Below are 24,629 nucleotides of genomic sequence, written 5' to 3' on the forward strand. Positions count from 1 at the left end.
CTCAGAGTTTATGGAAGATTAGACCATACCCTCTTGTTTTATTCGTGTTAAGTATGCTGTCAGTGACACTAACTACAGTATTTGTAAATACATCTTAAAAGATAGGTGCAAAAGGAAAAGTATTGAATGTGCTAAAAAGCTGCAGTGTACATGCTAAGGTTGCATTCACAAATGTACCTAAAACTTCAGAAGAAATACTGAATGAACCTGTCTCTGGCAAGACAGAATTATTTTTTCCTTTGTAACCAGACTGTCTTATGCTGGGAAAAATGTACAAAGGAAAATACAAATAACGTGATTTAGTTCTTTTTACATTTTGAATTATCATGGTTCAAAATGATTGCTGGCAACAAACCATAGCTGAAGAATCACAGAATTTTTCAACAGAAATCCATTTAAGCTTCCCTTTATTTTTTTGAGAGTTATCAAGTACTGCTATGATATCCAACTTTCTTCCAGTATTTCCATGTGGCTTCTCCATTTTAAGTCATTGCAGGTGCACAGCCAGAGACTAATGTTGGGTTCACTATCATTTTTTTGGGTAAGACTCAACTGAATTCTTTTTCCCTGTGGAAATGTTGGTCTCATTTGCAAGATTATACATAAAAAAATTAAAGACAAGAAAATTAAATTGGACCCCAAATTTGTTCGCTTGCAATAGGGGCCATATTCTTAGGAAAAGTACACATTATCTGCAGTGGTGGACCAGAGCAGACAGAGAGGAAAGCAAAAGAAAGAATTAAAAGAAACAGAGCAACTCAAAGTCATTGAATCTATATAGGTTTAATTAGATGGGGCCACTGAGTCTGGGTTAGCATGTATTTTCCGAAAATTAATTTATTTTCTTTTTAAAGCTGATCTGAAAACTGTCAGATCCTTCATATTTTATTCCTGGTTGTCAGAGTCCTTCCCATCTGAACACAGAAAATGTTCAGTGTCCAAAACCTTCAACTATAGCCCGCATAACCTAGAGGAAAAAAAAGAAAAAACAAAACAACAAACTCCAAAACACCCCCCCCCCCGAAAAAAAAAGCCCAAACAAAAAACAAACAAAAAAACCCCCAAAACTCAACAGGATCAATAATACAATCTAATAAAAGAACACTAATAATGACACCAAGCTGTGTGGTTTGGTTGATACACTGGAGGAAAAGGATGCCATTCAGAGGGACCTTGACACACTTGTGAGGTGGGCTGATGCCAACCTGATGAAGTTTAACCATGCCAAGTGCAAGGTCCTACACCTGGGTCGGAGCAATCCCAGGCACAGCTACAGGTTGGGCAGAGAAGAGATTCAGAGCAGCTCTGGGGAGAATGACTTGAGGGTGTTGGTCGATGAGAAAATGAATATGAGCCAGCTTCAGTGTGCACTCGCAGCCCAGAAAGCCAACCGTATCCTGGGCTGCATCAAAAGGAGCGTGACCAGCAGGTCGAAGGAGGTGATCCTGCCCCTCTGCTCTCGTGAGACCCCACTTAAGAGTATTGTGTGCAGTTCTGGTGTCCTCAACATAAAAAGGACATGGAACTGTTGAAAGAAGTCCAGAGGAGGGCCACGAGGATGATCAGGGGAGTGGAGCACCTCCCGTATGAAGACAGGCTGAGAAAGTTGGGGCTGTTCAGCCTGGAGAAGAGAAGGCTGTGTGGAGACCTCCTAGCAGCCTTCCAGCATCTGAAGGGGGCCTACAAGGATACCGGAGAGGGACTTTTCATCAGGAACTGTAGCAATAGAACAAGGGGTAATGGGTTTAAACTTATATAGGGAAAGGTCAGCTTAGATAATCAGGAAGAAGTTCTTTACTGTGAGGGTGGTGAGGCACTGGAATGGGTTGCCCAAGGAAGTTGTGAATGTTCCATTCCTGGCAGTTTTCAAGGCCAGGCTGGACAGAGCCTTGAGCAACTTGGTCTAGTGTGAGGTGTCCCTGCCCATGGCAGGGGGTTGGAACTATATAATCTTATGGTCCTTTCCAACCCTAACTATCCTATGATTCTATGCTTTTGCTGCTTAATAAAAAAAAGCTTCTTCTTTCCCCCACCCCAAGAGTGAAAAACCTTTGTTGGGCTGGTTTTGAATTCAAGAGTAATGGAATCCCACTATTCATTTTACTCCTCAACATTTCCCTTAAAATAATTCTATTGTATGAGCTGCATTTCATAGTTGCAGAGGTAGTTAATATACATCTGGGGATATTGCTAAGGTTGAAAGAGTTTTCTGCATGGGTGTAGAGAGGATTAAAGTTTGTTTTAGCTGCTCCATTTACGTACTTTCTCCCAAACTTTTCAGATCAAATTCTTCTCAAAAATTACGATCATTTGGAAACAAGAATTTACAAATACCACTGATCTGCAACATAAATTACAAATTTTAGCAATTAAAAAATCTGATTTAAATGTTCTGCCTTCTGTTGAAGTGTAGATGCCTCAGGTGAGCAGTGATAGGAACACAAACCATGAAGAGTTTAACAGCAGCTGCGGTCTTTCAGAAGTCAGCCTGTGACTATGGATGCTTGTGGATCAGCTGCTTACAAAGCCTGATGAGTAAGTGCCCACAAATTTTTAAAGATTGCTAACCCAGATCCTTTAGTAGAGTTTAAATATGTGGTATAACAGCCTCAAGGTCAATATAGTATTGAAAGGTAATTGAAAGGGAACTATGGAACTATTAACAGCAATTCACACAGGCTATTTAGTGGCAGTTAATACTTATACTCTTACAAAATGCCTTAAGTATGAATAGCCGTACTAAGGTAAATGTCTTAGTGTTTGGAGTTAAATTTAGCTCTAGGTGCTTTTATGTCTAAATGTGCAGTACCTACTATGACCATAATATTGCAGGTTTTAAACTAAAAGCACTCCTTTTTGCAATAAAATAGTCTTGGCACCTTAAAAAAAATTTAGCAGCTTTTAACTTCTCCAGTATCTCCTACTGTGCTTAAACATTGTATAATTAACAGCTGAGCAAACAACCTAAAACACCAGAATCCACCCATGACAAAACTTAAACTTCAACCAACTGTGACTTCAATCCCAGGCTGTGACTTTGCAAATTCTCTTTCAGGAGGTGAACTAAAGCAAATGGTGCTGGATTTGTGTAAAGGGCACCTCTCTAGCATTAACCATTTTTCACCAGAAACACCTACAGCTTCCCATTCCACCTATAAAGGAAACTGCCTACACTGCGGAGGAAGAACCAAGAAATATTGGCCTGCCCTGATGTTAAATCATTATGGCTATGACAGGCATTCCTACACATGATGCATGTGCAGCTGCAAATAAGGTCACTGTGTTTTTCTCCTTGGCAGTTAACACTACAAGCTGAGCATCTCACCTTCTATTTTAAATTTACACTAGCTTTCCTCTCTTAAAAAGTAGACAAAAAATTTGTGAAGTAATTAGATTCCTACATCTAATTAGTAAAGACTTAATTCACTACTGATATATTTCACCTTTCTGTGAGCTACTTCAGCAATGACTTCCATATATTCAGAGCTTTCCATGCCACTGAGCTCCAAACTAATTTACAAACTGGATATTATTATGTACTGTAATAGTAAATAATAGAATCCCCAGATTGAGAGGTATGTTAGATCCAGGCTTTCCTTAAAACATCCACATTTTCAGATAAACATCAGAGCTGCTGGGCAAACCACAGTCACGGTGTATGAACAAACCAGGTCAACATCCTGTGTGCAGTCAGTCCTATGTTTCTACCAGCACATGGGCTTCATCAACATCCTGGCACAGATAACATCCAAGTGCTTCCTAACCATTATAATTACTGTGAAAGCACAGAACATCTGGCAGTGTATACACACACATTTCTGTCATCAGTTAGAATAAATCAGTGCGGCACTGATAAATGTCAATGGCAATAAGCTTATTTAAAATAGATAGGGCCCCAGCCTTGAAGAACCTACCTTCTGCCAATTATATGAATTCAGTTTAGCAAAGCAGTGCTTTACTTTCTAAAAGAATCTCATTAGCTTGGCATTAGCTTGGCTGCATTTGGAAAATTAGAATTAAATTCACTTACTTATTGCAGTAGTATGGCCTAGCAAAGACAGGATTCACTAAGAACTACCGTTGAAGACAGCTTAGTGAGAATGCGCGGGTAAAAAATATTATTTAAATAATCTCACTACAAGGAAGCATCTCTCATCATGGATGCTGGCCAAGCGCTTCAAATATTTTGTGAGTCAGTGCAGCCAGAGGCAAAAACAAACCCAAAAGTCACCAGGAGGATTTGTGGGGCTTCCCCTGGTAGCTTCCCATCGAAGTACGATGCATGCTTTGTGAGATCTGATACTACATGTGGCAGGGCTGCTGCTAAGAGGGTCACCATGGGATTATTTTAATGTTCACTGAAATGGAAGCAATTTATTACATACTGCAGTAGCATCGCTTTCATTCAAATTATAGAGGTTGCAAGTAGCCTTTTAAATCTGCTTTGCCTTTCCCTCTGGTATCAGCTTACCTTCAAGCTTCTTGGAAAGATGATGCTCTGCGAAGCAGGCTCTGGAGGTTATGCAAAGGACAGAGCACTCAGTAAGTACCCTGTTGACCTCCCAAAGTACGCAGAGCTTGAAACATACATTTGCATGCGAAAACTGGGTTTCCCCAATGGCCTAAGAATGGGATGCATCTGGAGAACAAGTTTTGCACTTACTTGAATATTATCATAAAACATTTATATGATTTAATTAGGTTATGTAAATGCTTTACTCCAATTTGAAGCTTTGAAAATCATAATGTCATGCTCTAAATTATGCAAGTACTGAAAATGCTTTTCACAGCAGTAGAAGCAAAAACACAAGTGAGACAGTCCTGCCACGTGCCCTTCTACTGTTCTTTACTCACCAAAGACCACACAGAATGCATTACCATAATCCGGACTTTTTCTATTAACATTTTCTGCACAGACTGTAGTTATTCTGTGCCCTGATTTTATGCTAAGTCCCAAATCCAAACTTGATTTGGAAAATGTTCTGTAGTTTATATGCACATCCTGACTAAGCAGCAGATTTTCCACAATGTCCTCCTCACCCTTCTCTGACACAGCATACATTTCATGGCAAGAAGACCTCAGCAAGGAGATTCAGTAAGAGTTATTCATTGAAGCATCTTCCTAACAGCTGACAGTGAAAAAGGGAAGAAGGTAAAGCCTTAGCCAACATTTTTCTCTTAACTTACTGAATCCTGTATACCTGGACAGGATAATGCTGCCACAATACTGAGCACATGTCACTAAGAGATCCTGGACCCCATAGGACATTCTTTAAGCTATACAAAACAGGCATTTATACAATTTACAGAAATAAGTTACAGTACGTTGGGATGGTACCAAATTATTTGGAAGCAAAAGAACCACCATGAATTAATTCCTGGAATTAACATGTACTCACAGAAAAGTCACCAAACTTGGGTAGCTGAATTTTAACAGGACCCTGCTATTCAGTATATCATTAATTTTCCAATAAAAACTGAGCGCACCAGCTGCTTCTTCAATACTGCTGCTTGATGTGTCTGAACAAAGTCTGATCTGCTCCACCACAGAGATTCCTGTAATGGGCTATAAAGCATGTACCACTTGACATAAGGGTCACAAATCTTTCTATGCAGTCAGAATACCTCACTCCCAAATCCTAGTGTTTCCCCCATATTCTGCCACCCCCTTCCCCAAAATCAAGATCATGGACAGAATAAAAAAATAATAAAAAAGAAAATAAACTTTGAGTTAATGAAAAACCCTAGGATGTTTGGGTTCCCAGGCAAGGGAACTTTGAAAATAACAGCTCAGACAGATATATTTCTTCCTGTGCATGTGTAGGGCTGTTCTTCACCACATGGTAAAATTACCTCCCCCTTAGCTCTTCAGCCATGGGTACCCAGAGAACAGTTCACATGCAGGCCAGGTTATGTCATATGATCATCGGTATATCTACGCTGATACAAACCATCTAGAGTAACGCATCCCTCTACTGACAACCTACATACCTGGCTCACCACAGAATAAACCTGCCCATTTTAACCTTACACAGAGCAGGACCCTTGAGAAAGCTGCTCTCCCAGCAACTCTTTGTCATCTATAGCTGGCATGCTGTCCAGCTATAGGTATGACTTTATGACTTTTGAAAAAGCTGATGAGTTTTGAGAAAAGGTCGTAAGAAAGTCTGTGGGGACAAGCCACACATGATAAACATAAAATTGCACAGAGAGGTAATACTGCTGCAGCAGGAAATATTAGCAACTCAAGGAATTCAATAGGGAAAAGACACCAAATGCAAAGGTATAAATCCTAATGGGATAAATGGACCTGGAAGATGGCAACTGTACAACTGTGTTCCAAGCAGCACAGAGGACAACCCTTCCCCAGCCTACTGACAACTTCCTGACCAGCAAAATTCACTTACCAGAATGGGAATACAACAGTGCTGGGCCTAACAGCCTGTTCATTTTTTGCCTGTATCCTGTTTGCACATTTCAAAAGATACATGAACTGACTCACACAGGGGGACACCCAAACCACTGCCTTTTCCCACATACCCTCCTCTCTGATTTTGCAGCTCTGATTATTATAAATATTTTGTTCATGACAACAGGAAAATATTTGCTTGCAATACACTTTCTCTCCTTCCTCCCTAGCTCTGCTTGCTAGTCTTTCCCATTCTCTACTCACCTTCACCAGCCATCACAACACTGTAACCTGCTCACCTTCCTGTTTTACAGGGCCCTTTACATTCTGTATTCTTTCTAGGACAATCCATCCAAAATGTGATTCTTTTTCAGCTACGTAGGAAAGTTAGAGCAGACAAATGATAAACTCATAGGGAGAAATTTATTTTTAAAAGTTTCACATACCACTCTTCAGGGATGCATGAGCACTCCCTTCACCGTAAGGGCAGAACTGATGCTGATCACCACCCCAAAAAAATTCACAACCCAGAAGTGAAACATATATAAAATTTGTCATATAAAAATAATTTGCTACAAGCAAGTGTAAAAAACCAACAACCTCCCAACTAAAGAGTAAAGTGTTTTTAAAACATTAATAGTAAAACTCTCATTATTCTTCCCAGCAGACATTATCCCATAATGCATAAACCACAACTGCCTCAGTCTCTGTCATGGATAATACCAAAAGAGCTCAAGGTACTTACTCTCCAGTTCTGATGGGGTTTAAGTCAGCTCATAAGGCTGTCATACAGGCCTGGCAGCAAAATTAAGTTGCTCTTATTCCAGGTTCCACAATGTCTTTCCTGTGATAGGAATCCTTGAGATGAAGCTCCCAATCCAAAACTGCATCCTCCTGTGGTTATGGGAGAAAATAAATTGAGCACAGATGACAGAAATTATTCTGATTCAATTATTTCATGAGCACTTCAACTAACCACATTTATCAGCCTCCTAAACTCATAAATCATAGCAATCTCTGTTGGAAAATTCGAAATTGATGTGGCCCCGCCTGAATCAGAGAAGGCAGTAGGCATCTGACAGCCTTGAGGAGCAGCCTTGTGTGAGTTGATTGGAATTTCTAGCAGTATTAATCTTAATAACCTCAGGTAGCTTCCTCACCGCAGCCTATGTCTTTATGCACAAGCAGTGCGGGAGGGAGCAGTGCAACAATGACTCCCTCATTCTCTCCAGCAGACTGTTTTCTGATGAATATGAACATGTCAGTCATGCTCAGCCTTCATCCATAGCTCTTCTCAGCCCTCAGCAATGGCCAGTCCAAAACCTGTAGAATTTAAATTGTGATTTGAGCCTTGAGGTATAGGACACAGGAAGAGAAACCAGAATACCTACCAATACAGCAGCATGAAGACTTAAAAACAAAAGCAGCTTTTCCTTCTTTCTTACAAGAAGCGCCTGTGAACTGCAACAGAAAACTGTACAGCATTTATCCAAGTCATTCAAACAATAGGTTGAAGATATTCAAATAGTATTAACACTGAAAATAGATGATTAAAACACAGATCAGAAATACGCATCTATCTAGGAAACCAAATCCAAGTAACTGTCACTCACAACTGACAGTATGGTCAGAACAGTTGTTGAAGCTCTCTGGTATTTGCTTTGTGAAGGATTAAACAGCTCACATTGTGAATGAATTTGTGCTTTTCATAATAGACTTTTCAATCATAACAAATCTACCAAATTTCTCCCCTTTTACCCAGATTGACTTATAAAAAGTCCAGGGAGGTAAGGCAAGACTGGACAAACATACAGGGATTCTCTGCCAGTGCTCTTAGTAGTATCTAGCCATTCATGGTTCAAAAGGATTTTCTAAGCCAAATGTGCTGTCTTTATATTCAGCAGCCTTTAATGGATTCATCTTTCAAGTACCAGTTCAGTTACTTTCAGGTCATGTAAACTTTAATGTTAATATTTTTTTTGTTTCTTCGGGTGTTTTGGTGTTGCTTTTTTTATTCATGGAGAAGGGATCGTTAAAGAGAAGTGCCACAGCTCACCTTCATGCCTGTGGAGATCACCTCATTTTGTATGCCAGGAGTCACCACATGCAGATTCCATTTAATAACCTCCAGTTCTGGTATCAGGAGACACAGTGAACAATCACTCCCTATTCATCTTCTCCCTCTGCCACTTGTGGTTTTATGGACTTTTATCATTTCCTCTCAACCATCTGCCTTTCTGTCTATTTAGTTATCCTCATACAGGTGTTGCATGCTATTCATCATTCCTGTCACCCTCCTCTAAAACTTTTCCCAGTTTTACTACATTGGGCTTGAGATGGAAGAAATCAGAGCTACACACCGTATTCAAGATGCACATACACCAGCAATGCTTTATTTTTTTTCTCTATTTGTCTTCTAGTAATTCCCAACATCTGAATTAAATTTTTAACTCCTATTAAGATGACACCTTTAAAAAACAATGAAAAACCTTACTTCGAAGTCATAGCTATATCTTGGTAGAAAATTACTATTTTCTGCCATATCTGCTACTTCACATTTCCTGCACTGAATTTCACCTACTGTTTTATCATCCAGCCACTCTGTGACGTAAGGCCCTTCCATAATTCTTCAGTCATCTTTACTACTCTGAACATTATCTGCAAACTTTGCCACATTTTTATGCAGCCCTTTTCCCAAAAAGGTCATGAGTATACTGTGAAGCACAGGCCTAGGCACAGATCCTTGCAGACTTCCTTGGTAATTTCTTTTTGCTGTGAAATGTGACTATTTATTCCTGCTTCCTATTTCTTACCTTTTAATCAGTTATTTAACCATCCTTGAACCCTTCCTCTTATCCTACAGCAGCTTGCTTTCTCTAACAGCCTCGGATGAAACCTTTTCAAAAGTCTTCCCTTTCTGCAGGTCATTTCCATATTGCTATCGGTGCTGTACACATAGCTCAGACCCCATTTTACAAACAGCTGAAAATGATTAAAACTTGACCCTTCCTGCTCTCTTGATTCTACTGTAATGCATTTCATTCAAATTCAACCTGCTACTGCCTTCCTTTCCAGTTGCCATCCCCTCTCTTCTTCCCTATTGACACACACATTTTACAAAACTAAAATACAAGTAATTTCTTGATATTACTTGTTTACAGAGCTTTCCAGCCTTTACAAGTTTACAATATTAAAGGAAACACAGGCACATAAAACACAGTGTGAAAGCTGTCCCATGTTTATTATATTTTAAATATCAAATCCCACATACTCTTATGTAATTTCCTGTCACCTTCACACTGGAATCCTTATACATTAACAGACAATAAAGTTTCATTAGACTATTATTGCTAATGTGAAGAAAGTTTAAAGAGTCCTGCTGTGGGGTGGTTGCTTGTTTTGGTGGGGTTTGTTTAGTTTGGGGTTTGTTGGGATTTTTAGTTGTCTTTTTTTTTTTTTTTGATTGGTTGGTTGGGTTTTGTTGTTTGGGGTGTGGAGAGAGCGGGGAGGACGACACGACAGGAAGCATCAACAAGGTTGTCTGAAGATTGAAAGCTCCACATATACAGCTGCAGCCCAGCCAAGGATTTTGATAGACAACTGAAGCACTACTGATTTGGAAATGAAATTTTTCTCCCAGTGTACAGGTGAATAGCTCATGCCTAATTACAGATTAAGACAATTCGAAATAACACAAGTTTAAAATCTTAATGCAGAAAATCAGACCATCAGAATTTCCAATGAAGCATTCATTCTGGAGCAGACAGGCAGCATTGTAACATAAACACAAACAAAAATATAGATGATTTAATTGGATTACTTCACTCCTATGAATTCTTCCAAACAAGCTCTTTAAGAAAGCCAGAAAAAGAGAACTCAACTTCCATCTTTTCTGGATGTTTTGGCTTACAGCAGTCAGTCATGCTTTCAAAGTGTGATCTCATTGAAGCAGCTGTGTACACACAACAAATCACATTTGGACATGTTTCGATCCAAGAGTGGGTAAGGACAAACAGAGGTGAGCAGCAGGCTGTCCCTCAACCCTAACACCAGCAGTTGCCGTAGCAACAGGAGAAATCACTGGAAGAGGCTGGGATTGATCTTTCCATCCCATATTCATTGCCATTTCTTCAGAGTGGTCTTATACAATACTACTACAACCAACACCACCGCACATACGCAGGTTCTAAAATTAATGGGAAATAATAGTGATGAAAAGGTGACAGGGAATAAATTACTGCTGTGTACTGAGTACACAAAGAACAAGCAGCAGAATTTCCATCTTAATGCAAGCTATGCAAAGAGAAGGGTGGGTGTCAGCACATACAGGCATGTTTCACCATGCCTTCCATCTACATTTTAAGTTTTCTCTGCATTCTCCTGCAGAGCAGCATCTGCCTGTGCTCAGCATATGTAACAAGACAGTCACCAATGCCTAGGGCAGGTATTGCAAAGAGTAGGATATAGCAAAGGTTATTTTGTGCTTAGTTAAAAAACCTGTTACATCATGTCAGCTTACTACAGAATGGCACAGAGCCAAAAGGGTAAGAAAGAGAGACTACTTACAAATATTAAAGAGATTTTTCAGGTTAACAATGGCATAGCTCCATAGTCCCTCAAAATATATTACAGCACAAACAAGTTTTGTAAATGTGGGATAATACATTACATGAGTATACAAGAGATTTTGGTAAAGACTAATATTGATTCCAATAACACGCAGCTCAAAATTGCATTTAGTTTGCAAATTACAGGATGGTACTTTGTTGATACGGCCACAAGGTTTAAATGAAAAATATATTTTGATGGTTTCCCCTTCACAATTAGCATTTCTTTTTAGGATGTGCAAAATGGTAGAAAAAGTGTCTAAAATATTAGACTGAATTAAGAAAGCCTTAAAAGACCATTCCAAACTGTATTTATAAACACTGAAGAATGACCAGGATCGTTAGCAGAAAGTGGCCCTAGCTAAGAGCAGAAAGCTGCATACATTGGAAAAATAAAATATTATTCTTGTAAATGAGTAGATCACTTCTGCTACATGCACCCTACATTGTTCCAGTTTTAAATCAGCATAATAATACCTCTGTAATCCACCATATTTGCATAAAGTTGAAGTAGTATAGTGATAGTATGGGAAGCACCCATTATCTCCAGAAACTTTGTAGTTGACAAAGTGATTAGCCCCCAAAACAAAACAAACCCAAACCCTCAACAAAACATCCAACTAGAACAGCCTTCAGAGAATGCATCATCGTTTCCAAGGCAAATGCAGAAGACAAGTGTCTACATTAGCACATATATTAACAAAATTTCATCATTTATACTTAGTAAAAACAGATCCTGAAAAAAACCCAAAACAAACCCCAACCCCTAAACAATACCTACCAATTGTGTACATCAAGATAACAACTCCACCAAGATCCAAACAAGTCATAACAGTATGTGATATTTAAGAGCTCTGGGAACCCTGTTAATAACAAGTCTCCCATCGTAACTTAAAGAGGCAAATAGCCACGGGTCTGCTGAGGACCATTCAACTGCATATACACTATCTTCATGTTCTTCATAGGTGGCTATTACACTGTCCTGAAGGGGCTCTTTAATCCTAAAATTTGGGAGAAAAAAAAAAAAAGAAAAAAGAAAGTAAGGATCTATGAACACACTTGATTTAAAAGGCAGAAAGGCGTATTAAGTGCCACTAACATCTAGGTATGCAACCTCCCATGTGAAGTCCAAGAATGCAGTAGTAGGCTCCAAGGAATAATTTTATACCACATGTCTGCACACGCCTATGTTTTAGAGGTGGCTTGACAAGGCTTGACTTGTCTGTGCTACAGACCCCATTTGCAAGGACAAAGTATCTCTTATTGTCAACTCCACTGTATTTCCAAGTCTCTCAGAATCTACACTAAGTACCTCTCTAAATCAAGTAAAACTACAGGGTATGATCTAAATGCACTTAAACACACATTTTTACCAACATCATTTCTCTCGCCATGCTCCATCCCTTCCTTTCCCCATTTGTTGTTAAATGAATTCTTAAATAACATATATTCTCATTAGAGATGTGTAAAGAGATAAGAAGTTACAGCCCTTAATATCACGGTCTCTCCTGTGCTGCTATCCTGGACCCATTCTCTCCAGAGTACCAGAAGGCAGATGGAGGCACCACTCCATCTTAATTTTTATCTCCCATTTTATCCACTTTAATTTTTATCTCCCATTGCTAGAGTTATAACACCACTGGATTCTCATCTATTATTGTATACCTCACCTCTCACTGCAACACCCAAGCTCCTGGTCACCTACATCATGAGACACAGATTCTCTTTTGCATTGCAAATATTTAACAATAGATTCAGGCATTCTCTGACATCCAAACCACCCAGGAGTCTTTGACTGCTCTGCTAGCTGAGAATAGCTCCTCTTCCCTCCACTCACAGAGCCAGTCCCTCCTCTCAGAGCAACACTGCAGCACATTATGCTGTAGCTACAGGGTAGCTGAGTTTTCAGAGGATGACCTTAGAGCTCCTTCACCCACAGAGAATCACCTCTGCTGACAGGAATCAGTCAGCCTTTCAGAAGCATCCCCCTGCCTCCCAGAAACAGCCTTGTATCACAGCTGCAATCCTCCTAACAGAATGCAAAGCCAAAGAGCCTTGTGAATGCCACTCAATCACTTAAACAGATGCTGCTACTACAGAAATGAAGTGCTGTTATTGGCCGTCTTTGCCCTTTACCACTGCTCTCTGAGAGCACGCATCTCTCCGATCACAAAACGTATATGCTATCACATTTGAATTGCTTGCGGGATATTGCTGCTCCACCTAGCCAGCCTAACCAGCTGTGAATCTAACATCGCAATTAAAATTCAATTGAATTTAATGAATAAACCAAAAGCAGCCTGATACTGCAGAATAGCTTCAGATGTTTAGTTTCAAGGACTTTTACTGTTTACTTATGCTACGTTTAAGGTCAACTAACAAAAAAAAGGTCATAGCACAAATGACTTGCAGCCCCTGGTTAATTGCAAAGAGCAGGCTTGTTTTGCAGCTCTCCTGAATATGTACTTTGATACAAACCATCTAACAGCAGAGAGCTAATAAACACACACACACGCGCACACTCTTCATCTCCTGCAATGTGTTTTTCTAACTTCCTGCTAACTGACATGCCTGGTTAAGTGAAAGTTGGTCATGTCCCCAGACAGCAATGTGCTTCACGCAGCGCTCAGCCACTTACCCGCAACCCCATTATTCCGAAGGTTTCAGATGTCTCTCCAGATAAGCAGGGGAGTAATACACAATGCATATGGCTGTCAGGGGACACGACCAACTTTCAGTTAACCAGGAGTCTCAGTTAACCAAAGGTTGTATAAACAAGGACAAATACACTTCTAGATTACAGTATTTTCTGTATGCTCAGAGTTGTTTCAGTGTTTCATTTAAATAACACAATTCATCTAATTTAATTTCCAGAACTCATAGGGGAATGAGTATTCAGGAAAATAGCCTGTAGATGAACTTCTATTTGGCATTTCCATTTATAAGAACAATTTTTAATTGTTCTTTATTATTGTCTATACAATGAATTTCTTCTTGGGTATGAAAGTAATGTTGTACCTTCCAGAAAAAGAAACCATGCTCTTCCATGTGGTTCTTCAAGGCCAAGTGAGTTCAGGATTCAGAGGGGGTTTTTTGTTGTTGTTTTAAATAGCATAGATCTATGATAGTATTATGTATAGACTACTTGTGCATAGAAATGGCACAGCCTTGAAGCAGTCATTAAGAATACGAGAAAACCCTTATGGAAGTGATCACTTGGTATAAAAGAGCTAGATACTACACAAGATAATCGGGATGGAAAAAAAGTCATCTCAGAATGACATGTGTCTCAGGAACAATACAGAAGATCAAAAAGAATCTGTCCATGAATATCCTTTATAAATACTGTGAATGAAAACATATTATCTTTTAAATTATATAATGGGTAATGAGCCCAGAAAGATTCTACCATCAGAATAAAGAGCAGAATTTATTTCATGTATGTGAAAGATTGTTCAAAATAGTTAAAAAAAACAAAACAAAACAAAACAAAAACCAGGAAGAGCAAGGTTGCTTGTGGTGGTGGTTTTCCTCACAACAGGAATCTCACAAGAGGGAAACAGACCACCTTACTGCATTGTAAGAGATTCCAAGAAAACACCTCAGATTTATCTGCATTTAGGCTATGTGCATGCTTTTTTTGGTAATCCAAGAACAGGCTGAGGACACTATTTTTGAATCTATACAAATTCAGAACATTTAGTTTCCGAGTCCCACAACTATTTACTCTCAATGAAATTTTACACAGCTTTTACACATTTTTATTTATTAACAAACCAGCTGAGACTTTCTAACTCTCCAGATATTAAATATAATCTGATTAATGCAAGAGGTTATGGACTTAACAGCTATGACACTGACATTTATTTAAGTGAGGTAATAAATAACTTGTAAATATATATATATATATATAAACAGAGTCTATGAAAAAAGATCATTTTGGTCACAGCACATACTAGTGGAATATATGTAAACCAACTTGTATTGATCTTAAGATTTTTTTTGTTTATTTACATATTTTAATTATCCTTCTGTTTTTATCAGTTGCTACAATTTTATTTTTCCTTAACACACAGTAGGTAATTTCAGAGCCTACCTTGTCATAACACTCTTCATAATGTTGCAGTGCTTAAAAGAATACTGCTATATAACAATATTTTCACATTTCTTATATCAAAACCTTTCAATACCTTTCAATTTTGTAGCTACCAACTCCTGATGACAATGCCCAGGTTATTTGCCTTCTTAGGTCAGACGCATAACACTGGACACTGAAGAGGAGAGTGTTCAGAGTAGACTGGATGCTAATCAAAGTCTGCAGATCTTTGGCAAATTTTGGAATAGGGAGGGGAGTTCTGGACCTTAAATTTCTTCCCAGTTAGAGAAGTTCAGAAATAGGAAGAGTACCTATACGGAGGTGGATATGAAGCAAACTTCCCTCTATGATACTTTAATTTGTACAATTCAGGTTGTTGCCAAAACACAGATACTTCTGGTGAAGGTCATGGGTGTAAAAATATAATTGCTATGCTGTAACTATTTTAGTGTACCACAGGAGTAGGTGCTTGGCCCATTGATCCCTTCATAAAGCAGTCTGACAAGACTATATTTGATAAGCATAATTTGTAATCACTTGTGAATGTCAAGTTTTGCAAGTTATATTCTTTCTTGCCGTAAATTTACCTGCCCCTTATAAAGTTCCTTTAGTTTCTTGTTTTCCAGTGCTATCTTAAAGACTTTTTCTGGCCAGACTAAAACACCTTTTTTCTCTGCTTATATGCTCTTGCATTGCATCAATTTATAGTAAGAGATGTGTAACCTCTATCTATATCCTGCATAAGTTTAAGACCTGTGCCGCAGAGTTGAAACTGGACTGCTTTCTCATTCTTATTTCTCTTTCTTATTTTTTATTCTCTTTCTCTTATTCACATAGTATGACCCTTACCAGCTTCTTTTATGAAAGAAAAGAGCTTTCATTTTACTAGATAACTTTGAGGTTAATTGTGTTACAGACTTGAGAATGAAGCCTCTTATGCTTTGGATAATTGTTTTCATGTAGAGAGCTGTTATTTCCAATTACTTCTCATGCTAACAACCACTTAAGTTTGCAGCGCTTGCAGTTCTGTTTTGTCACCACAATGTTCAATAAAACATGTTTTTTGAAGTCATCAAAATCATTAATTCCTTATCACAGTCAAAATTAAATCCTCTTTAATCTAAAAATACTATGAAATAAATGTGACTTAATAGAGCAGCAACATGTGCTGCAGCATCCAAGAACAAATCCTGAAAAGCATGCCACTGGATTCCAGAATAAGCCCCACAGATGCCCTTTCCTTTTAACTGCAGGAGAAAACTTAGCAACTATATAATTTTGTTTCTGGTAAGCTTAGAAAAAACACTAATTCCTTTTTCGTTCTCTTACGGAAAACAGAACTCAAGGATGTTTATATGGGAACATAATTTTCATATATAAGAATTGACCATACATATTATTGTGAAAGCATTATTTTTTTACTCAAAACCAACCTTCTTAACTGCTTCTACAGGAAAACGCCATCTTTAAAACCAGAAAATGCATATTTTAATATAACAAGTTTCATAGTTGTCCTAATACACAAATAAATTAAGGAGTGTATATTTGATGAGGGTTAAAGACAGAAATAGGATAGTTTTTAAAGCAAAATAGTCTAGGAATTGGAACGTGCTGCTGCACTAGATTTGACCCAGCTTCTTACATATTCTTACATATTTAACTTTAACTGAAGTCCTGAATTCTGGCATTCACAGAATCACAGAATCCCAAGGGTTGAAAGGGACCTCAAAAGATCATCTAGTCCAACCCCCCTGCAAGAGCAGGGTAACCTAGAGTACATCACACAGGAACTTGTCCAGGCAGGCCTTGAATATCTCCAACGTAGGAGACTCCACAACCCCCCTGGGCAACCTGTTCCAGTGCTCTGTCACTCTCACAGTAAAGAAGTTTTTCCTGATGTTCACATGGAACCTCTTATGCTCCAGTTTACACCCATTACCCCTTGTCCTATCACTGGACATCACTGAGAAAAACCTAGCTCCATCATCCTGACACTCACCCTTTACATATTTGTAAACATTGATGAGGTCACCCCTCAGTCTCCTCTTCTCCAAGCTAAAGAGATCCAGTTCCCTCAGCCTCTCCTCATAAGGGAGATGTTCCACTCCCCTAATCATCTTTGTGGCTCTGCGCTGGACTCTCTCCAGCAGGTCCCTGTCCTTCTTGAACTGAGGGGCCCAGAACTGGACACAATATTCCAGATGCGGCCTCACCAAGGCAGAGTAGAGGGGGAGGAGAACCTCTCTTGACCTACTAACCACACCCTTTCTAATGCACCCTAGGATGCCATTGGCCTTCTTGGCCACAAGGGCACAGTGTTGGCTCATGGTCATCCTGCCATCCACCAGGACATCCAGGTCCCTTTCCCCTTCACTACTTTCCAGCAGGTCAACCCCCAACCTGTACTGGTACATGGGGTTGTTCCTTCCCAGATGCAAGACTCTACACTTGCCCTTGTTGAATTTCATCAAGTTTCTCCCCGCCCAACTCTCCAGCCTGTTCAGGTCCCGCTGGATGGCAACACAGCCTTCTGGTGTGTCAGCCACTCCTCCCAGTTTAGTGTCATCAGTGAACTTGCTGAGGGTACATTCAGTTCCCTCATCCAGGTCGTTGATGAAAATATTAAACAGCACTGGTCCCAGCACCGACCCCTGAGGGACTCCACTAGTCACAGACCTCCAGCTAGATTCTGCCCCACTGAGTACAACTCTCTGCCTTCTTCCTTTCAACCTGTTCTTGATCCACCTCACTACCTGATCATCAAGCCCACACTTCCTTAGCTTATCTATGAGGATGCTGTGGGAGACAGTATCAAATGCCTTACTGAAATCAAGGAAAACAAAAACTATTTAAGCTGTTTTAATTGAGTCTGTTGGTTGATTCCATAGTATAATCCTATAGTTTCTAGATTTCTCTGAGACATAAATACCTCAAACAAAATATCAACAAAATTAACACTATTGGCAATTCTGTGAATATATCCTGGAACTCCGCCTCACCATGACTGTTTGGCAAATACTTTTCAAAATATCAATGCTGACAATCATTCTCCTGAAGTCATGGATATGTATACAAAGGTGTTATATTAGATCACACAGTTCATACGTATTATCATGAAACCATATGATTTAGTATTCAAAAGGTTCCACCACATTTTTACCACAAAAAGTAGAAACCATCACCTCCTTTAGGTGGAATTTCGAAGGAAATCTCTTTCTACAGAGAGGCCAGCCACCATTTTCTCTCTGGTGCATTACAATTGCTGAAGACATTCCTACACTTAAAATCTCATTAAAAACTTCACTATCTCAATGAGATACCCTGTATTCAGAGGACCAGTCCTTTACATCTCTCAGCCTCAAACGCAAAATGGTGAGAAGTGCTTATGTCATATCTTGTTCTGTTTGTATCAAAGAACAGTCTCGCTAGCATCCATAGCAGAAAAGATGGAAACCCAAGACTTGAGGAAAAGACTAAATGAACATATTTCCTAATGTGAATTGCTGATACAATCTTCAATAGATAACAAAGATAAGGATAAGCTCAGAACACATTGTCAAAAAAGGTAGCATAAGGGAGAAGGCAGCATGATAGTAACCAGTTTTGCCACTGAAAACACAGTAGACATCTTAAGCCTGTAAACCCCAAAGAGACCTAAGGGAGCTGGGTGGCTCATTCTGTAAAATTAAAAGTTTAAGGGCAACTTCCTTTTCAGGACTGATATGTAAGCTCAACATGCTATTGACCATATAAATCTTTTCATTAGCATTTCATTCCCCATTTCTCAGATATTTTTTCCCATGGTTGAACTGTGCATTAAATTATCCAGACTAGGAACTTGACCAAAATATACCACAGCTGTCCTCCAGCCACATGCCTATACCTTCTCTCTGTGGATAGCTTGATCCTTTTTTAGACTACCTACTTTCAACAGAGGCTTCGGGCGTTCAAGATAGAAAGCATTGAAGCCTCCCTTTATTCAGAGCAAGCAAACAAATGCAGTTGACATATTTCTCCTAGACACACTTCACAAAGACAGTGAATGCATAGCTAACATATTTTGGAACAAACAAAAACACAGTTAGTGAGAAGAGATAAACTCAAAAATATGCCTCATGGCAACAGAAAAGCCTAAAGGAAGAACCAGAAGTCTCCAAAGATGATTCAGAAGGCAGTAAAGGTCCCTGAGCTGCAAACAGGGGCTAGAAGCATACCCAGGGGAAATATCATTTCCTTTTCCTGTTTTTATAATCCTTCCTCTTGGCCACTATCAGCGACATGATGCAGGTTAGGGAGACCTTTGATGTGACACAGGGCAGCTGCTTTTACATTTTTATGATTGATGAGAGAAACAGTAGTAGCTAACAAGTAGGGAAGAGACTGAAAACTAGTTGCTCAGATCCAAATCAGCAGTTAAGAGGAACTGAAGGTCACTCAATTGTAACAAGAGACAGATCCTCACGGAATAGTCCTATTTATATTGCTTATTCAAGCATGTTCTGCTCTCAAAGATGGGAGCATATAAAGTCCCAAGATGTTAACACATACATGTGCAAACACCAGTTACTCAATGAACCTGTACTCTTTTCCTTAATAAAGTTACCTCCAAATAATTAGTTTTCAGTTGCAAAACTTAAAAAGTAGGCAGTTACTACAGAAAATAAGTGTGTAGACTACAACAGTTGAGGTTGGAAAGGACCTTTGAATGCCATCTAGTCCAATCCTCTGCAGCAAGCAGGGACATCATGCACCGTTCTATGTGGTTCAACACTGAAGGGTTAAACTGACATATTACTTGCTTTTGTCTCCAGCCAAGAAATACAATAAAAACAAGAAAGTTTATTCCAAAATATATTAAGAATAAAAAGGGAAGGGGTAATGGGCACAATTTACTCCTGGGGAGATTCTGACTGGACACAAAAACGAAATTTCCCATGAGAACAATCAATCATGAGAATAATTTCCCCAGGGAAGTGGGGGATTCCTCAATGTTGGACACTTTTAAGATTCAGCTGGACAAGGTGCTTGCCTAGGAAGGCTGGACCAGACAACCCTTGAGGTCCCTTCCAACCTGGTATTCTATGATTCTATGATAAGTATTAACATGAGTGTTTAAGATCCCAGAAGTCTCAGCTGTGTAGAATAGATTACAATCAATGTTTTTTAAATTATGGGGCTTTTTGCTAAAGTAGGAGAAAAAACTAACCAACCAAACAAACAAAATAACAACAACAAAAAAACAAACCCAACAACAACAAAAAACAAACAAACAAACAAACAACCCCCACAAAACACCAAAAACTTTGAAGATACGACTGGCACACTCTCTTCATTTTTATACTTACTCCATGGAGTATTTTTCACAAGTCATTGTATTCATAACATGAAAAATAGGTAGCATACGAGGAAAAGAGCCTTCTTCCTTCTTTCTAATTGATATTTCAACCTTCTTTTGTGAAAGATTTCATCACTCAGTCTGAAGGTGACTGGCTACAGATATTAGTTGTACAGATACCTGCTCTTCCTGGTGTATTTTAAAGTACACACAAAGAAGACATTTTCTTTTTCAAGATTTGTGTGCTACTAAATAGCAAACAAAATGTCCTCCAAAACAGGATAAAAATGGACCCTATGAGAATGTAACACTATTTTTAAAGTCTAGAATGTACCCAAGCGAAGAAACAAACACCCACCCTCCACCAAACCATACTCTGAAAACGTGTTTTACAGAAGAGACTGTACCTATGGAATGGCTCAACAGATTCTTCAAAGAGGTCTACAGAAGGCAAAAGGGGTACTAATGCCTAAATACTTGGCACTAGGGGTTGACTAACAAGAAGTATTCCCAACAGATGTTATGCCCTGCTTCATTAGTCCACTCAGAACTAAACAGACATTCACCTGGCAAGTTCAAGGCTGGTGAGCCCCTTGCAAACATCCTTCTAGCTCAATTCATAACAAGGTGGGGGTTGTGAGGGAAACAACAAAAGAAGACTTTTACAGTACCAAGCAATGTTACAAAAGCCAGTGTTCTTTCCCAGGTTTTATAGAGAGCAGATTAGCAGCTGAAAAGCATGTATTTGAAAAGCAAATGCGATGTTGATACTCTTGTAGCCTCTGGGAACAGGCAAAGGCTATACATCATTACCATACAAGTCATTCATGATGTGGTTTACACCCATCCCATAGCCAAAGTAAAAGATGCATTATACTTGTACTGCTTTCCATATTCTTGGTTTCAAAAATTCCTATTCTAGAAACAATCACTTGTGTTTTAATGAGGCAACTTACACTGTCTACAATCAACAGAAATTCAGAGCTCCGGATAATCTACTACACAACATCTGTCAGAACACTATTTACCTGCGATGTTATATTACTACATTCCTTTCGTATATATTTAAAAAAAAAAACCAAACCAAGCAACCTAGTCTCTTTCTCACTTCCATTACAGCCTATTTATCTTTCATCCAGAACAGAGTAAGTTGTAATCCCCAGCCAAAGGTAAGGAACCAAAAGGTACATCATACATCATATTTAAAATGCTGCAAATTTAGTTACATTACAGAGAGTATGTACTGTTGATGTGAGCAGCTTTCTAGGTACTTAATTTGATACGCCTTGATTTTCAAGGCACTTACATCACCTTATTGCTTCTAGAGACATCCTGCACATTTAAATTTAACTATTTCTATATATGGGATAGCTTCCTTATTTAATATTTTAAAAATGGTTTCCAGGTCCATTATGTGAAACCAAAACATCAAAAGTATTTGGAGCAAAACTACATCTTTATTAATGAAGGAAACGTGAAAGACCAACCTTAAAAATGCAACTACAAAACTAACCTTATTTAGAATTGTAACTGAAACATTTAGCAGACACAGCTGAATAACTGGGGATCTTTTTTGTAATTTCCTTGTTCCTCATCCCATCAGGCTATTCCATGTAAACTAGTTGCAAAATTAGAAAGCCTCAGCCCACTCTAGAACTCCCTGTATGCATATATATATTCATAAAGAAGTACAGAGAGGACGACAAGCACCATCTATTACACAGTGAAAAAGTTGAAAGTAGACAAAAATGGAGGATGAAAAATTATTATTTCAGCATTTCAGTTAACTCATTACTAAAAAATCCCATCCCTCCAAAATTCACATGCAATGTATGTGATTCCTTACACACCCAAGTGGATGATTTTTAGAAATGCTTGCAGTAACATGCATTATTCTTTACCAGGAGTGTCAAAACCAAACATCTGGTTTGCTTGAAGTAGGTCTGATGAGTTATTGGTTTCTAGAACAGTTAGCAATATTAAGAGCAAAATTTACAAAAATTTATGTGTTTACACATCTTTTTTCCACCCATGTAGAAGCTCACCATTAGACTGCTAACACTTCCTAAAGGTTACAACACATACACAGAAAACACAAAAACCAGATTTTCAACTCTCGCTTAACCCAGAGTATTGTATATTCTTGACTTGGTCCAGAGCTCCCTTAAAGGGAATCTTCTCAATGATTCAGTGGAGTTTAGTACTAGTCCTCAGTATCACCATCCCCTTCCTATCAGTGAACATACTGTGATCATACCAATCAGATTTAAAGAGTGTATCCCACTTAAGACTCTTGAGTAAAGAAGAAGTAGGAATTAGAACTACGTACCTGAAAGGCCTGTATACAAAAATCCTAGTCAGCAAAAAAAATAGCACGTTAACCATTACAATTAAAAAACAATCTATAATCATCTTCATAAAACTCAGGAAACTTCATACTTCTCTTCTTGATGCTGGTCCTCTTGGTCACTTAGCTCATCATCATCTACCATATGCCCAAATGGTTCAGACGAAATTGATACCATATTAGACAGGATAACTCTGCTATCACTGCTTCCTGTAAGGATCAGCTGATCATGAGAATGATTGTATCTGACATTCCATACCCTAAAAATAAAATCAGAAAGAACAAGAGGCTATTCTTGGCAGACAGTGCATCTACAAGAAATGATATTTTTTATTTATTTTTTTTAAACAGCACTAAAAATTCATCTTTGACTTAAATGTTGTAAGCACCCTTAGAAGTCACATGCCTTATTCCAAAGACTGTTTTTGCCATCTTCATTTGGCTTTCAAGCTTCCATATCATCTACGAGGTGTCTTTAAAACTCAACAAATAAGTTTTGGGAAAAAAACCACAAACATCAAAGAACAAAACACACTATTCAGTGGTATCATTCCTTGAGGGCAGATACCAATTCATTGTTTAGTGCGACAGATAAATATTTAAGTTCTAAATATAAAAATTTTCTCAAAGCAAAATATGGATTAAAAATAAACTCTTAAACAAAAATCTCACAACATTCTTACAGAAAAGTTTAAAATAGGCCCTAAAACAGAAGTAGGATTATATTTCTCTATAGTTTTCAGATTTTACATATCAAGTTAATACTAAATGTCTTATGGCTCTTGTTCTATTCTTTTTCCTTTAATCTTCTGGAAAAAAAGTATAAATGCTGCTTTTGTTAATTCACATCTTCATTCCCCTCAAACTAGCTTCAGGGTCCAGATTTATTTTGCAAGAATTAGTCCAACCCAAATTCTATAAAATATGAACCGCTCATCTTTTCTCAACCACTGAAGTCTGCAAATGTCAGACAAGATTCTATCCTTCCTCCAGCCAGAGGCCAGAGCAGTAGATACAGGCTGTAAGTATTATCTCAGAAAATAAAATTACTCCCTTGCATATTCTGGCTTAAGGGCTGTGAAAAGCATGAAAAACATGGGGCTGAATTACTGAGCATTTCAACAATTCGACAACAGAAGGATAGACGGCAGCTGCTTTTCTGTACATCAGGTGCAGCAGATCAGGCTGGATTTGGAAAGGCACACCTGTATCCCAGATGGCCCCTACAAGCCAAGTTTTGTTCTGTGCTTCTCAAAGGAGTACCCTATCTCCCAACAGTGTTAACAGTTCCTTGCCAATTAGACTAATATCATCTAAACTCCTAATTTACAATCACACAAGGAACATCCACATGTTGAAACCTTTCCTCTGTGCAGAAAAATGATTATTCACAATAGCACAAAACATAGTTAGCTTGCATTGTTCCTAAACAGTAAAATAATTAGCTGAATAAATTACATATGCCATCCACCCGCAAAACAGCATGCAGATAATTTGTTCTACCAGTGGGAATGCTCCTCTAGTGTCTTCACTGGTTCAGTGACATTTCTTGTGTCCCAGAATTTCACCTTGCAGTCATCTCCGCAGCTAGCCAGGTAGTACTGTTTATTGGGATTAAAGTCTAGGTCTCGTACCAGCTGTCCATGTGCATTTTCTATGCAATATATCTGTCTGTAAAACACATTAAAAACATTAAATGGTCTATAGAAAGCTAATCGCACTCCACTGACAGGAATCTGTTTCCCTGGAAACTTGCATAATCCCCTCAGCACCCGCAGACCTAGAGTTCCCATTACTAGTGCATAGTTTAGGGAAATCCCAGCTGTTAGCAACAG

At 38.7% G+C, this 24,629-nt stretch overlaps 1 protein-coding gene across 19 annotated transcripts in view; it reads right to left on the reverse strand.

The window, feature by feature from the left end:
- Positions 1-24,629, reverse strand: part of EIPR1 (EARP complex and GARP complex interacting protein 1) — a 129,876-nt gene that overhangs the window by 37,879 nt on the left and 67,368 nt on the right. For 9 of the 19 annotated variants that reach the window (XR_013956699.1, XR_013956700.1, XR_013956701.1 and 6 more), the window contains exons 7-11: positions 24,298-24,465; positions 22,887-23,054; positions 22,777-22,800; positions 7,801-12,017; positions 7,155-7,303 (exon numbers count right to left, since the gene is read on the reverse strand). Coding sequence is in view for 1 of the 19 variants with exons in the window: in XM_080616707.1 (XP_080472833.1) it covers positions 11,843-12,017; positions 22,777-22,800; positions 22,887-23,054; positions 24,298-24,465 (535 nt within the window). In the remaining 18 variants the exon portion in view is untranslated. The other 10 variants (XR_013956696.1, XR_013956695.1, XR_013956697.1 and 7 more) reach the window with 10 other exon arrangements.

Source organism: Psittacula echo (assembly GCF_963264785.1).
Source record: "Psittacula echo genome assembly, chromosome: 4".
Taxonomy (NCBI): Eukaryota; Metazoa; Chordata; class Aves; order Psittaciformes; family Psittacidae; genus Psittacula; species Psittacula echo.